This window comes from Pantherophis guttatus, chromosome 3 (assembly GCF_059756535.1).
Source record: "Pantherophis guttatus breed Tessera chromosome 3, ASM5975653v1, whole genome shotgun sequence".
Lineage (NCBI taxonomy): Eukaryota > Metazoa > Chordata > Lepidosauria > Squamata > Colubridae > Pantherophis > Pantherophis guttatus.
This window is the reverse complement of record NC_142065.1, coordinates 56,535,386-56,552,392: the sequence shown is the minus strand read 5'-3', so window position 1 is coordinate 56,552,392 and position 17,007 is coordinate 56,535,386. Positions and strand designations below refer to the sequence as shown.

The following is a 17,007-nucleotide window of genomic DNA, read 5'->3' as shown; positions in this document are numbered from 1 at the left end:
AGCTAGCCACACCTACCCGGTCACATGACCTCCAAGCCACGCCCACAAAATAAGCCACGCCCACAGAACCGGTAGTAAAAAAATTTAGAACCCACCCCTGGTTGGGGGTCACCACAACATGAGGAACTGTGTTAAAGGGTTGCGGCATTAGGAAGGTTGAGAACCACTGGCATAAAGGATGGCATTTACTTCACCACCTGATTTGGCAGATAATTATTAGGGTTAACATCTACTGTATGTAAAGATAGATGGTGCAACCTTGCTGCACAATAGTTTCAAATATAAACTGTTCAAATATCAAATGTTTAAGCTACATACAGCTATATTGCCAAGCTAGCCAATGACATGGTAAAAAGTGTGAATAAGCACTCGACTGGCAGCTTCTTTATAGACAAAAGTATATGTAAGCCCATGAAGCATCACTGACTTTTCTGTATGAAGCTGCAGATTAGTCCCTTGATTATTTATGAATTATAAATATACATTGTGCCTTTAATTAAAAATCAATTGGATGAGACCTGATCACAAAGGCTTCAGGTTTAACGAGGAAATTAGGCAGCTGTCAGGATACCCCAGAAGCTAAGCCATAATTATAAGGCCAGCATTTCTATGCTTCAGAATTTAGACAACCACTATGTGACAGCAGAGTAATACAGAAAATGTCATCTAGCAGTTGTCTGGATTTTTTTTCAACCCAGATATGGTACAGTATGCCTAATAAATGTGTTAAGTTTTTTGAGTACCAAAAATAGTTTTTTGTCACAAACTAATATAGCTGTCTACCTGAGTATTTGGGATATTGGGCTAGTAGTACTGACTTTTAACCAGTAATCACATGGCCAAATTCAAAGGACTGATGTGATGATGAAGGTTCCCTGAAAGAAAGAACTCCCTTATTGCTCTCTTCTAACCAGCCTGTCCCTGGCCAAGAAGGGAAATCTTTTAAATCTGTAAAGTGAAGGAATGTTAATTAAAATTGTGCTTTTTAAAAATATTCTGAGAATATTTAAGAAGAAAAGGAAAATTTGTAAAAGTGTTCATTGTTGTTGTATGCCACCTTTTGAAGGAGGATGGATTTGAGTCAGCATTGACTTCTGGTGACTGCCTGCCCTGGGCACATCCCTGCAGTATTTTTGGCAAGATTGGTAGTCTAAAGCAGGGGTGTCAAACTCATGTCATCACATGATGTATTGGGACATTTTCCCCCTTTGTTAAACCGGGTATGGCCAGCGTGTGATGCATCTGGCCCACGGACCGGGAGTTTGACAGCCCTGGTCTAAAGTGACCCTTTTCATCTTTCCCTCATATATGAGGGAAAAAAGTTAAATTTTCAAACTTTATTTTCCAAGTATGTTTATAGTAGGTGTTATAGTCAGATTTCGATATTGGGGAACATTAAACTAGTACGCTATTAAAATGTAGAAATAGTGTATTTTAAACTTTTCAGAGAAGCAAAGATATCTAGAGATACTTTTTTAGTATTTGATAATGTTTTATACTGCTTTATTTGAAACCTTAAGCAAAATTTGACTCATATAAATTGTAGAATTATATTTAATAATTGGGATTTCTTATTGTTTAGTCCCCTCCCATATAAGCATACACATAAGCCAAGTTTGTATTGCTTTTGCAGGCTTTATTGCTACAGGAAGTTGTTGTTGTACAAAAATAGAGTTTATCCCAATGCAAATAGAGGACAAAGAATACAAAATCAAGAAAGGAGGAATAGGAAATGCCCTTGTTAAGGCCAAGTGGGGAAAGGGGGTGGGGTGGGGGGAATAGGAATTGCTGATCCTAGGGCATAGCATCAGTTTCTAATGTATACCAGACCCGCTGTCAGCTTCATAAATAGGTTGCCACTAGGGAATGAGTGGGGTACAAATAAATAAATAACTTATAGAATAAATAAGTTGGATTAGAAAATTTAAACTTTTTAAATAGGTTTAGAAAATGTCACTTCTAAAGCAGGTGGGTTCCCACTCTGCTGGTACTAAATAATGGTTGAACCGGAACTGCTGCTTCCATTGCCAGCCTGGTAAGTGCAGTAGTCAAATTCCAAACCATTGCTAGTGTGGCTGTGCATGTTGCACACCAGTATGCCACTGCCATCACTTGCTTTATACCAAGCCCCTTTTCTACCTGCAGAGGCCTTGACTGTGCTTCCACATCTGGCTTGCAAAAATCCTGATAACTACTAGATAGCATCAACCTTCCTTAACCCAGATCTGGTAGCTCTGAGAAACACATCAAATTTGTCCTTTCGTACATCCATACCATTTCTGCTAAGGATAGGCTCTCACCTGAAAAATTCTCAGATGAGGCTGATGGTTGTAATCATCAAACTTCTCCCAAACAAACCAGAATGTTATTCAATCCTCAGATAATGCACTGATTATTCTAGCACAGGTCACAAGGTTGGAGCGACCACTGAATGTTCAGGGCACCAAATAGGCTTGCAAAATTGTCCTTCATGCTTATCCACAATTGTTCCTACCTAGATGCAGTCAGAACATGTTTCTAAAGAAAAGGCAGATGGTGGGCTCAAATAAAACGGGAGAGAATTGCAGAAGATGACCTGACCTAGTAAACAGCCTTCTTTCAACTACCTGGAAGAAGATCAATTCGTATTACAAATATCTCAAGCTAAATGCCACACCCCCTATCTCTTGAATAAGGTGTGAGAATTTCCAATGCTTTTTCTTCAGTGGGACAAAAGGCTTGATAGGTAAGAAGATTCACAATGCTGTTGATAGACCAATCTTTAAAGGAGAAATGTCCATTCTGGAGTCATGCAAAAAAGAAAGTACACCCTATATGGTTATTACATATCAGGACATAGTAAAAATCATCTGGCCCTTAGAAAGTAGGTAAATGCAATCTTAGATTAACAACACTACATGACATATTATACCATGCCATCATTTATTTTACAAAATGGAGAAGCCATGTGTGAAAAACTAAGTACACTCAGGGGTGGGCTGCTGGGGGTTCGGGTGAACCTCTAGCTAAGATTCTGTGCAGTTTGGAGAATCCCCAAATCCCACTCCTGGCTGGCCCTGCCCACCCTACCCTGCCCAGGAGTCCCCATGTGGCCTGTTTTGGATGCAGGTAAGTGCAGGGCGTGTGCAGAGGCTTGGTGAGGGCATAAAACGGGCCTACTGGACGTTCAGGAAGGTGTTTCTGGCCTCCAGAAGCCTCCAGAGCCTGGGGAGGCCGTTTTTGCCCTCCCGGAGGTTTGAAGAAAGACTTTGGAGCCCAGGGAGGGCAAAAACACCCTCCCCAGGCTGTGGTGCAGGTGGCCAACTAGGCCATGACCACGCCCACCCAGCAACTGGCCAAAGAACCCCTTACTAAAATTTTTGAAGCCCACCCCTGAGTACATGCTTACTGCTTCAAGAGGTATGAAGAGGCTAAATAGCAGCCAGATGCTACTAATCAAGTGCCCTTGATCAACTGACCATCAGCAAGTGTGACTACTTCTATAAAAGCCAAAGTTTTAGGAGTTTGCTGGTCTCTAGTATTGAGGTTTGTGTTAACAGAATGCCAAAACAGAAAGACATCAGCAATGATCTTAGAGAAGCATCTGTTGCTCTCCATCAACCTGGGAAGAGTTATAAGGCCATTCTTAAACAATTTAAAGTCCACCATTCTATAGTGAGGAAGATTATTCACAAGTGGAAAATATTCAAGGCAATTGCCAATCTTCTCAGAAGTGGATGTCCCAGCAAATTCACCCCAAGGTCAGTCTGTGCAATGCCCAGAGAAATTGCAAAAAAAAAAAATCTAAGTTACATCTCAAGCTTTACAGGCCTCAGTTAGCATGTTAAAAGTTAAATTTCATGACAGTACAATTAGAAAAAGACTGAACAAGTATGGTTTGTCTGGAAGGGTTGCCAGGATAAAGACTCTTGTCTCTAAAAAGAACATGGCAGCATGGCTTAGGTTTGCAAAGTTGCATCTGAACAAATCACAAAACTTCTGGAACACATCTATCCTTTGGATAGATGAGATCAATATGGAGATGTTTGGCCATAATGCACAGTGCCACATTTGGTGAAAACCAAAGAGTATATCAGCACAAACCTCTGATACTAACCATCAAGCATGGGGTTTTGCAGCCACAGGACCTGGGCACCTTGCAATTATTGAATCAACTATGAACTCATCTGTATACCAAAGTATTCTAGAGTCAAATGTGAGGCCATCTATCCAACAGTTAAAACTTGGCCAACATTGGGCCACGTAACTGGACAACGATCCCAAACACACCAGCAAATCTACAATAGAACGACTAAAAAGAAAAGAATCAAGGTGTTGCAATGACCCAATCAAAGTCCAGACATCAACCCAATTGAATGCTGTGTCAGGACCTCAAGAGAGCTGTGCGTAAACTAATGCTCACAAACCTCAATGAACTGAACCAATGTTGTAAAGAAGAGCAGGCCAAACATCTTCCATAACAATATGAGAGGCTGATAAAGTCATACAGAAAATGATTAATGATCAAGTTATTGCTGCTAAGATGTTGAATCATAAGGTGTACTTAGTTTTTCACACATGGCTTCTCCATTTTGGCTTTTTGTAAAAAAAAAAAATGACATGGTGTAATATGTCATGTGTTGTTCATCTGAAGTTGTACTTACCTATTTTTAAGAACTGCTAAAGACCAGATGATTTTTACTATGTCCTGATACATCATAGAACTCAGAGGGTGTGCTTTCTTTTTCACATGACTATAACTAACATCACTGATGAGAGGTGAATACTCTCCAAAAAAGGCCAAGATTTAGGCCAACAATACTATAATTCACTCCTGTTAATTGTCCATTTATTCCTTGCATCTGGACGGAAAAGCGCTAGTGTGAAGTTTATTTCTCCTCCTGCTGCCACTTACCGGCAGGGCAGGCTTATTTTTATTTTATTTATTTGTATCCCGCCTTTACCATTTTTACAAATAGGCAATGAATATGTCCAGCACACTTTCCTCCTATTTTCCCCACAACAACAACCCTGTAAGGTGAGTTGGGCTAAGAGAGAGTGACTGGCCCAAAGTCACCCAGCTGGCTTTCATGGTTAAGGTGGGATGTGAACTCACCATTTCCCACTTTCTAGCCTGGTGCCTTAACCACTAGACCAAATTGGATGTCTATGATTTCTTATATCTATCTTTTATGATCTTTCTGTAGCATGAACAAGGATATGTCAATTCAGAAACCCCGGGAGCTCCGAACAGATAGCATATTTAGCCCACACAACCACATTGAGCTGCTGAACCTTCATGCACAGTTTGCCAGACGTTGTACGTATCCAGGAAAGAGAAGTTCTCATACAGGATAGGTCGGCAGCAAGGTTGAGAAAGAAAATTCCTATTCCGAGGCCCCAAAATACCATTCTGCATGATGTAACTCAGGACTACATCATAGTTAGTTTGGGTACATGACCCACTGCAATAATTGAGCGAAACAACCTCATCAGTTTCATAGCCAAGCCCCAGATTCCGCACGAGGACTGAGCGGCTATGTTTGCGACAAGGACCGTTTGCAGACCTTCTGAAGTTTTTCCTGGCATTGCCTGAGCGTGATGGGGAACGTTCAGCCCTGAGAAATTCTGATGCGCTCAGGTCTCGCATGGTGATGTTTTTCCCTGGAAGAAAAAAGGAAGAGGGGTCTTAATTCTTCCTCCCAAGGAGAAAAGAATAATACAGGATGAGTGTTCCTAAGACGAAAAAGGGCATAAATCTGGAAGAAAATACATTCCTCAACCCATACGATCATCTGAGAGAAAGGAAGTCTCAAAAATCCAATTGACTTGGATCAAGAATTCAAATGAAGCACCCTCCTCCCCAAGCCACTTTCCCTGAAAAAATGCCAGGTCCCTACCATTCCGGTGGTTCAATGCAGCCAGAGATGGTGTTTCCATGTTGTTTTTTTCCATAGAGGCAGAGCTGGCAGAGCCCAGGCTTCCCGAAGCTGCTCTCAATGTCTGTGGACTTGCCATGACTGTCCCAGCAAACAGTGATAGTATAGTTAAGGTACTCCACAAACCCTGCTCCTAAGATAAAACAGGAGGATATATAACAAATATGCCAATTAGGATACAAATAAAGTGGAAGATAAGAAAGCAAGATTTGCTAAATGAAGAGCTATTTTACATATGATCAGTGATGAAATGCGAAATTTGTTACTACCGGTTCTGTGGGCGTGGCTTGGTGGGGGATAATGTGACTGGGTGGGCATGGCCAACTTTTTTTTTTTTACTTTTAAAAGCATTTTTTCGGCCGAAGAAAACATGCTTTTAACAGTAAAAAAAAAAAAGCCTCTGATGATTGTATGGCTCAGCTGGGCAAAGGGTGGCCAGGGATTTTTGCTACCGGTTCTCCAAACCACCCGCCACCATCGATATCGGATTAGGCGATCCTGTCCAAACGGGGAGCATTTCACCCCTGCATATGATGATCCTCCCACATGACATCACATGGCTGCTGTGGTCAGGATGGCCTTTGCCCAGCTCCACTGGTGCATCAGTAATGGCCCTATGTGAACTGGGAAGGTCTTGCAACAATAATTCATACTATGATTACTACCCAGCTGGGCTACTGCAAGTGCAGTAGGGTTACCTTTAAAGACCGCTTTGCAAATGCAGTTGGTACAAAATGCTGCAGCTTGCTTCTTATTTGGCACTAGTTGCCAGAAGGATATAGTATCTAGGATGCAAGCCTTGCATTGGCTCAGCTACAATCTGAAATCCTGGTTTTGACCAATAAAAATATATGGAACTAAGATATCTTTAGAACCACCTCCTCCAGCTAAAATAAAACCATGACATGCACATCCCAAGAGAAATTGCTTGTGATCTCCTGCTTATGTGAAGTTGGGCGACTGCCTTAGTTATCCATCATAGCCCCCATGCTATGGAACAAACTTTCCTTTCAAGTCTGATGTGCTCTAATATTGATGGCGTTACAGAATCAAGTTAAGACAAAGCTGTTTTGCAGCTTTTTTAAATAAAACTTAGTTAAGATGATACCATCTTTTGAATGTGCTTTTTGTGTATTGTTCCATTTATAGCCTGCCTTGTTGATTGTCTTTGAATTTTAACCAGTTGCACCATGAATATTTTATTTCTTACCATGGATGCTTTATGTTTGTTATATTGTTGAGAATCTTATGATTGTGGAAGTATAGAACTGAAATGTAGTAAATACAGTCCTTCCATGGTGTAAAATATGTGTCAAATGATCATAGGTAAATATCAGAAAGAAAAGGAATCTTTTTCACTTCAAGCATATCCAGTGAGAAAATCATGCAAATGCGGAAGCCCATCTGAATTCATCACACAAATCAGTATGTGCCAGGCTGTATATTTTGGACTATATAGAAATGATATTCATATTAAAAATGACCGTCTCAAGTGTGAAATTCGGAGCTTTGTCTGCCAGAAATGAACCAAAGAAACCAAAACAGAAATTAAAAATTAAAGGATAGAGAGCAAACACAAGTAGGTTTAGCTAGGGAAAAATTTTATAAATGGTTAGAAAAGAGGAAACTATAACCCACATTAGATGAGGAATGGTATTTAATGAGAAACTTATATTATATAGGATAAGTGAGGTTGGATAGACCTAATTGATGTATTAAGGTATATAAGCTGTTCTGTCTTCTCCAGAATATAATATAGTTATAATACCGAATATTTGTTTATTAAGGTACTATATGGAAATATGTTTGTTTATTGTTGTATTGTTCTTTGTGTGTCATTTTATGTTGTGTTGTCTTTTCTTTTTAACCGAAATGTAAATAAAGATTATTTAAAAAAACAAACAAACAAACAAACAAACAAAGAAACCAAAACAGCTGGCCCAATATACTGAAAACAAAAGTGAAGTGAAAGAAACTCTTCCATCTTTCATATATTGAATTGACATCTTTCATAAACAAAGCCTCTGTAACTTTCCACTGTTTCTGGAACTAATGCCCTGATGTCAAGAACATTCCTTGTCATTGACTAACTCACCCTGAATCGTGCTTGTTGGATAGGCAAACTCCTGCAGGAAGAGGGAGGTCTGTCTAATCTGTGCTTTGACCCGTCAACTCTCCACTCCATCCTACCTAAAATACAAAGACACAGATCAGGAACCCAGTTCCATTTCTCTGAATGTGAAGATTAGTTTTCATTCTTGCAAGCTTCTGGTCCAGTTATGGCCCCTGCCTGTTGTAGCTCTATGAGAAGTCCTTCCTGGGCTACAAAATTCTTTCAATAAGTGTCTCCATCCAATTAAATAAAGGTGCTGAAGAAACTCCTAATTAGATACCTTTTTGTTTGTGACTGGCCTGGCAAAGGTATATATTGCAATTTTTTAAATTAAATCTCCTTGCAATTGGCCTGCTACATTAATAGAATGTTATATGGATATTTCCTTGGTTCCATCCTAATGTATCTGTAACTGCCAGTAAATTTTTAAAAAGCAAATCCTCTAATGTTAGCTAAGAATAGCAATACCAAATTAAACATAAATTTTGCAAAAGAATACAAACATTATCGTTCATTGTATTATGTTATTCCCAACTGCATCCAAAAATATTTCGTGAAATAATCATAGAACCTCCCTGACCTGGAGAACAGGAACCTCTGAAGTATCTGTCAGGTTTACACTCATGACAGAATACCTATTAATATTTTTATATTTAAAAGTGCTTCACCTAGACTTGGAACAGAATATGCTCATAGAAAAGTCTTACATTAAAATTTTTCGCATGGGGAACTATTGTGGTGTGGATGATCTCAGAAGTCCACTTTCCTTAAAAACAGTTCTATCTAACTTTCATCTACAAGAATTTTGGATTATAAATTAAGGGTGCAAAGAATGGATTTCTTGGAGCAACATCACCAGTGGTTCCTTTTATCATGCTCAGAATGCCCAAAGCAGGTGAACTTTTTCATTTTGGGGTTTTTTTAAGGGTAAAATTGGAGCCCTAAGACCTGCAAATATTTAAATAATCCATTTCATTCCTTAAAACTCCTTTGATACTCCATCAAAATAAACCTTAGATCACTTACTTTTGAAAAGCCAAGCCTGGTGCAGACCTTGAACTCATAGGAATGTCTTTAAGCAATTTAATTGTTTTAGATCTATTTTTTTATCCCAATGGGCATACAGAACTGGGATAAATATAATTACATACAAAAATATGCCAATCAAAGAAAAATCTGATCCATCCATTCAACACCCTTTTGTGTATAACTGTATTGTAATATAATCTTTTAGTTTTTACTGTCAGCTATTTTTACCCACTCAATACTCATGGATATTTTTTTATGTTTGCACTGTTTCTATCAGACCCTTTCCAGCTGCCTATTAAAAATGGCACTGCCATGTTGAATGAAGCACCAGGAACCTAGGTGGAATCCTCCTGCCCTCACACTGTCTTCTGACATGCAATTACAAAGAGCAACTCTTTGTGAACTCTCCATCTCTCCATTCAGTTCTCCAAAGAGTCTTGAGTAGTAGCTGATACTAACAAAAGATGCTAAACCTTTGTGTCACATCCTGGTTTAATTTTAGACACCTTGGGCAAGCAGAGATGTGCCTAGCTGGACAAGATTTCTTTTCCTACAGTGCAGGGCTGGGAAGCCTCCTGAACAATCACTCCCAAGATCCCTCACCAATGGTATTCTGGTTGAGACTTTTGGGAGTATCGGATCAGATATTTGGGATCCTATCTTGAGATTGTAGAAGGTTTGTATTTTTCTCCCACAAGGTGGCAACACAGAACCAGTTTTTTCTCCCTACCGCTTTCTTTGGCCATACAAGAAAGATTCCTTCTCACTATTTCCCAAGGACTGATCGAGTTCCTGGACCTGACTTTTCAGAAAAGAATACAGAGGAGTCCAAATTCCTTCAGAGAGCATCAAGAACCGAACAGTTCAACCTGAACTACATATATTCTCTTTTATTGCAGACACACATTAATGGCTTGGAATGTCTTTATATTTTTTTGAGGAGACCTACAGATAAAGCTGGAACATGACCATTGAAGTAAAAACAAGGATACAGAAAGCTCAAACAGCATTCTTCAAAATGAAAAAGGTCTTCAGCAGTCACGACACAAGCCTAAGATTGAAAAGCAGGCTTGTCAGATGTTACATCTTTTCTATCCTGCCCTACGGAGTGGAGAGTTGGTCTCTGACAGAAAGTCACTTGAAGAGTCTAGAAGCATTTGAAATGTGAATTTATGGGCGGCTGTTATGTATACGTTGGGTTGACAAAATCAGAAATGAGGTGGTGATAAGCCGCCTGGGAAAGCCAAAGGAAATAATCAAAACCATAAAAAAGGGACAGTTAGAATATTTTGGACATGTGATGCGACACCCAGAAAAATATGGCATACTTCACTTAATCCTTCAAGGAAAGATTGAAGGCAAACGAGGTCCAGGCAGAAGAAAATATGGCTTCAAAATCTAAGGGACTGGTTTGGACAAAACTCAATAGCACTTTTGAGGTTGTTGATAAAAATAGGATCTCCAACATGATCACTAACGTCTGATGACAGATATGGCACAAGAAGAAGAAGACAGATAAAGCCACTTTCTGAAGAACAAGCACTTCTAACCTTTCTAAGTTGTTTTGGTCTTTCTTGGAATCTGCCAGTGACTATGCAAGGAAAGTAACATATTTTCAGAAACACCCAGTAAATATGGTCCATTTAATTTTTCCTCTTTCACCTTTCATGTAGGGCCAGGTTTCTTTTATCAGGTTTCTTTTATCTGCCATTCAGAAATGATAAAATAAAGTTTTGTTGTTTTCAATCCCAGCCATACAAAAATGAATATATTGCTGACATCTGCTTCCACATCTCATAAATCGATACAGAAGTCATCAACTTCTGCATCAACTTCTGGATAATGACACTTTTCCTTTCCCAAGACCTTTGAGTGGGAAAGCTGTGCCTTCTTCTAGTGTTATGGCAAAGCTGCTAGGCCTTAATTTCATTTATCTGCATTATGGCAAGATCTGAAACTGAATTGACAAAAGAGGTTAGAACCAGGGGATATATGAGAGAAAAGCAACATGCAGAAATAGCTGGGCCTATTCATTGAGGAGTTTGCTGCAAACCTGACTGGAAAGACCTAAATAACCCCTTAGGTTCATTCCTAAAAGTTGACACTTGGCATGCTAACACATGCAAAGTCGATGTCAGATCGCTCCTGTTCCGTTGCTGTAATTTGTGTCATTAACTGGTTATTTCACTGTATTCATAAATGAAAAATGTTTATAGAGTAGGTTTTGTAAAAATCAAACAGTTCAAGCACTCAAAACCTCTTTTTTTTTTCCCACAGGCAATTCAGCAAACAGGTCAAACAATGGATAATAAAGAAGAACATACTTGTCAACTGCCGACAGTCTGAATGGCTATTTCTGAGTGACTTCAAAGCAGTTTACCAATAAGATGCCTCAGGTTCCACTTGGATTTTGATGTACTAGAGCAAAAGAAAAATATTATCCTGTTGAATGCCTAGAAATACTAGAACAAGTGTTCACAATAAGGCGGCCTGTTGTCAAATTGTTGAAGGAAGCTCATTTGATGTTTACTTTCCAAAACAAAGGGATGTTGGCAACAAAGAATGTTTTAATCTGGTAGATTGCCAGCATATTCACCATCCAGCACAACCTGCTCACCTTTAGAAAGCATCAGTGATATATAATATACCGTATGTGATATCTCTAGTGGCTAGAAACACAAGACAATGTCATAAAATTAGAGACGTCAATCTAGAGACAAGTGTAGATGGAGCAGCCCAACCTTTTATAAATCCCCCCCTCCCCAGTAGCAGCAAACGTGAGGAAATTAGACAGGCAGGAACTGCATCAAAAATTGCAACCTTATGTTGCAATTCCCACATTCCCCTCAACTGCAAATAATCAGCAGAGAGGTGCCGCTAAAATCAGTATTAGAGAGAAAAGGAAAAGTGGGCCAGCTTACTCCAGTGATGGTGGGAATTGGGCAAAGGGGCAGAATATACAGTGCAACCACTGGCGTATTTACTCAGAAGTAAATGTTTAAGAAGAAGTAAGTATTTATGAATTGCACTCTTAATTCTTAAAGAACACCAGCATCAATAAAATGTGTGGAACTTCCAGACACTCTTTTGGATCTTAGTAGAACACAAAGGACAAATTAGATATAGTCCAGCTTGATTGATCCCGGGCTGAAAGCCTCAACAGAAGTCCCAGAAATAAAAGAGGACTGTTGAGCAGATTCCTGAGCATTAGGAAAGGAAAAAGCCACCCATGAGTTGGGATCAAGGACAAGATCGCGAGAATCTTTTTCACACAGACTGCCCCTCTTTCCAGCCACCCACCAGACCTCCCCACTCCCCACCGTTGATTCCCTGCTTCCCTGCCTGGACAACTAGGACTTTTGGAAGCCACGAGGCAGACCGGATCGGAGCAAGAAGCCCGGGATCGAGGCAACCGGGAGAGTGAGCAGGGGTTCTGGAGAATAAATGCGCTTTTAAGCACACATCCGTGGGAGGCAACAACGTTGCTCCTCCCTACACCCGAAGATCTTCCAAAGTAGATCTGCTTACACAAATACATTCGCCCGCCACCCTCATTTGCCCCGATCTCTCCTCCCCCAACAACCCCCCCTCCCTTCCGCCGGTTTGGAAGGCGCTCACACACTTTCCAAGCCCGCCCCACTCACCGTGCGCTCCGTCTCGACAGATCGGGCGGCTTCTGCTGCGCGCGGCTCTCCGGGGACCATGCTCCGAGAATCCGGGCCGTGAAGCGCCTCCTTCTGGGTACCGGCCCTTCCAGGGCATCGAATTCGCTCCCTGTACCGGAGAGATACAGTCGCCGTGGGCCAGGTTAGCGCGCCAGAGACGTCCTCGCCAGAAGAGCTGAGGAGAGGGACCCTTAACTCTTTCTCCTCGATTTGGGACGGAGCCCGGAATAGGGGCAGGCGCGCAGGCACGCACACCCAACCTGTTTTCCCGCCAGGGACTCAATGCGGCCCGCTTTTACTCTTACCTCCCGGCGACGGCAGCTCCACGGCAGCTCCTGCGTTCAGCCGGCCCCGGGGGCCATGGCCCGGTTTTCCCGGGATCGTTCCACTAAGTATCCGACCTTCACGTCGCCAGCATGGCCAGGAGGTGCCCGGCGCGCTCAGCGCCCTCCTGTGGGGAAAAGTTCGGGTTAAGGTCCCGGACAGAAGCGGCAGGGCGGCCCCGATCCGCGGACTCCCATCCACCCCGGCACCGCGCTCAACCCGCGCAGCAAGGAAATCCGCCAAGGGGGCGCGCAGCCCGCGGGACTCGGACTCGTGACCGGCAGAACTCCAGTCCAGGCGGCCTCTGGGAGGGAGAAAAGGACCGGCTCCATCTCAGCGCCTAGCTGAGTCTGGTGTCAAATTCCAGGCTCAGCTGTCACCTGATCCCCAGAGCGGGGCGGAGCGGGTTATCCCGACGATGAGAGAGAGAGAGAGAGAGAGAGAGAACCACGGAAAGGATGGGGAAGGAGCCCCCCGCCATCCCCTTCTCCTGGGGCCAAGGGAATTTAGGAGCAGACGTCGCCGATTGACGCCACCTGTGCGCCGAGCGCTCGGGCATCTTGTATAGTCGAGCACTTTTACACTGGAAACGAGGGGAGCCCCCTGGAAGCTCCCAGGAAATAAGAATGCTGACGGGGCTATTTGGCAGGATTAAAACCCAGCACAAATTCGGCTCAAATACATTAAGGAATGGCTCCGGGTTAAATGACAGGGAATAGCAATAGCAGAGATTGGAAGGAAGGACCTTTGTTTTCTCATGGTCCTTCTGGTCCTAATACTCACCTCACTGAGCCCTGCTGCACCAGACGAAGAACACATGTGCAAGTAAGCAGAGGTTACGCATTTGCTGGGTGATCACAGGTAGCAGAGGTTATCTTTGTCTATTCATTGCCTTGGGCAACCCTAAAGGTACCAGTCTTGACAGTCTTTTTGTCCAAAGAGGAGAGAGTGACTAGGAAGTTCTTCACAAGAAGAGAGAGAGAAAAATCCAGATAAATGAATAGAAACAGTGGTCGTTTCTATTGGAATCACTACTTTTAGGGAAGATATAAAGTAACGCAGCAATGATGAACATGAGTCAAATATGGAAAAGCAAGGACATCAGCCTGGCAATCAAATGTAGGTTAATTCATTGTGTTCTCCATAACTTCCTATGGTTGTGAAATTTGCACCTTAAAAAAAGCAAGACAGGATGAAAATCTGTTTGAGTTATGGTGATGGAGAAGGCTCTTGCATATTCCTTGGACAGCAAAGGTGACTAACAAGCAAGTACTGGAGCACGTAACACCAGACATGTCACGCAAAGGTAAAAATCACAAAGCTGTGATTTTTGGCTCACTTACTTTGGCCATGTCATGCGAGGAAATTCACTGGGGAAAGCAATTACACTTGGAAGAATTAGTGGTAAAAGGAAACTAGGCCATCAAAGAACACAGCTGAACACCATTAAAGTTGACACCAGCCAGAGCATAGAAAAACTCAAAGAATAGTCAAGAGTGGAAGAAATGAAGAGACCTGGCCCACAGAATCACCAAGAGTCCGACTCAGCTGAACAGATAACATCATCATCAGAGTATCACAAGTTCACTGACAAACTCTCAGCAGCAGTTCTCAGACACTAGTTTAGTAGTCTTGAATAAAACTCACAGATCTGAGCCTGGTTGAAGATTCTTGGACATACAATATGATCTAGCACAGGGTGTTCAAACTCAAGGCCTGGGGACTGGATCTGGCCCGCGGTGTACTTAGATCTGTCCCGTGAGGCTGCTCTGGAAACAGCGAAGGATTGGTCCGCGGTGCTTCTGCCAGCAAAAATGGGCTCCCGAGCTCTGTTTTCAGCTGCCACCGCCTCCTGCAACCCTCTGCCAGTGAAAACACACATGGCCCTTTTTTTCACTGGCAGAGGCTTGTAGGAGGCTGGCAGCCGAAAATGGAGCTCAGGAGCCTGTTTTCGCTGGTAGAGTGCTCGGGCCACCAGTGGTGCCCTCAACAGGAGTGATGTCGAGCTGACCATGTCCACCCTGGCCATGCACCCCTCCCACTCCCCGAGGTCAAACACAACCCTGATGTGGCCCTCAATGAAATCGAGTTTGACACTGTTGCAATATTTTTAGGATCAGACTCAATAATAATAATGAGAGTTAGAGGTTTAAATATATTTCTCTTTAATTATAATAGGCATTCTATATTCACTGAATATTCACAGATAGAAGCAAAAAAAATGGTGAAGGTGGCTCCTTATATATACAAAGGGTGGAGCCAAGAGTGGGAGTGGTGAATTATGAATACATTAAGAAACAAAGAATAAGTTAACCCCTGATATCCCATATATACATTATTTACACATTAGGGAATAAGGCATTTACATCTGACAAATCCCCCTCTAAATGCCGGTTCGCTATACAACACCAATTACATTCAGATTCAGGACAATATAAGACATACAATTTGGAAGTTAAGTATTTGTGCTGTTTAGAAGGTAAAGGCTTCGTCAATATGTCAGCTAATTGTTCAGAGGTATCACAATGCACTGCTTTGATAAATCCATCTTGAGACAATTGTCTCACATGCTTAAATTTTATATCTATATGCCTGGATCTTTGTCCAATGGCATCGGATCTAGATATTTCAATGGCCGCTTTATTGTCTTCATGCATAACAAAAGGCAAAGCAGGTTTTTTCCAAACATCTGAAATTAAATCATTAAACCATACAAGGTTATTTGCAGCTTTGGATAAACAAACATATTCCGCTTCTGTGGTTGAAGTGGCTACCAGTTCTTGTTTACCAGTGTACCAGTAAACTGGACAGTCATTTAACAGAAAAATATAACCAGAAGTACTTTTTCTGCATGATATATCTCCAGCCCAATCCGCATCTGCGTAACATGTAAGTCTTGGTTCTTTATTATCACTAGGTTCTAATACTAGGCAAAAGTCTAATGTACTTTTCAGATATCTTAAAATTCTTTTGACAGCTTCCCAGTGATACATTGTTGGTTTGCTAACGTGCCTTGATAATAAATTGAGTGGTAATGCAATATCTGGCCTGGTCCAATTAGATATATAAAGAAGTGAACCTATGACTGATCTATAAAATGTATTATCCCTGAATTCAGGGGAAGATTCATCAGTATTTCTAAGGAAATCAGTTTGCATAGGAGTGTCACAGGGTTTGGCATTGTTTAAATTGCATTTGTTTAGAAGTTCAATAATCTTATCTTTCTGAGTAAGTTTGAATCCCCTTCTAGTTTTGTTAATTTGTACACCAAGGTATTTGTTTACTTTACCTAGAGATTTCAACGAGAAATGTTCATTTAACTTGTTTACAAAGATTTCTCTTCTCTCTTTGTGTTTTCCTATATATAAAATATCATCTACATAAATCAATACAAATTCAATGTGATCATCACTCTTTTTGACAAAGAAACAGTTATCAGCAGTGGTAGCGTTGAAATCCATGGTCTTAAGTACTTTTACCAAGCAATCGTACCATCTTTTGCCAGATTGCTTTAATCCGTATAAACTCTTGTTCAATAGCCAAATTTCATTTTTATTAGTGTATTGACTGTGAGGTGCTCTTACATATATTTCCTTATCTAGTTTTGCGTGTAGGTACGCAGTCTGTATGTCATATTGAAATACATCAAGATTGAGTGCGGATGCTACTACTAGAGCTGTTTTAACACTCTCTGTTCTTACTGTGGGGGAGTATGTGTCAGTATAGTCCTCCGGATATTTTTGTGCATAACCTTGTGCAACCAATCTAGCTTTGTATAAGGTATTGCCTCCTTCTAGGTTCTTAATTTTATAAATCCACCTGGTACCAATAATTGTTTTATCTTTGGGTGCAATCGCAGGTGTGAATACATTTAATCCTTGCAAACTTTCCATCTCTTTTTTCATAGCTAGTTCCCATTTTTCCTTTTCTTCACGAGGTAGTTTTAATACTTCCTCAT

General features: G+C 41.3%; 1 protein-coding gene across 1 annotated transcript; it reads right to left on the bottom strand.

Annotated features, from left to right (window-relative positions):
* Positions 1-1,621: 1,621 nt before the first annotated feature.
* On the bottom strand, positions 1,622-13,382 carry ARTN (artemin; the record flags this gene model as incomplete). Its single annotated transcript, XM_087889648.1, has 5 exons — positions 1,622-5,643; positions 5,880-6,051; positions 8,014-8,104; positions 12,705-12,834; positions 13,031-13,382. Coding segments are annotated over 5 exons (1,146 nt in total), but the record flags the coding sequence as incomplete, so codon positions are not given.
* Between the last annotated feature and the right edge of the window lie 3,625 nt (positions 13,383-17,007).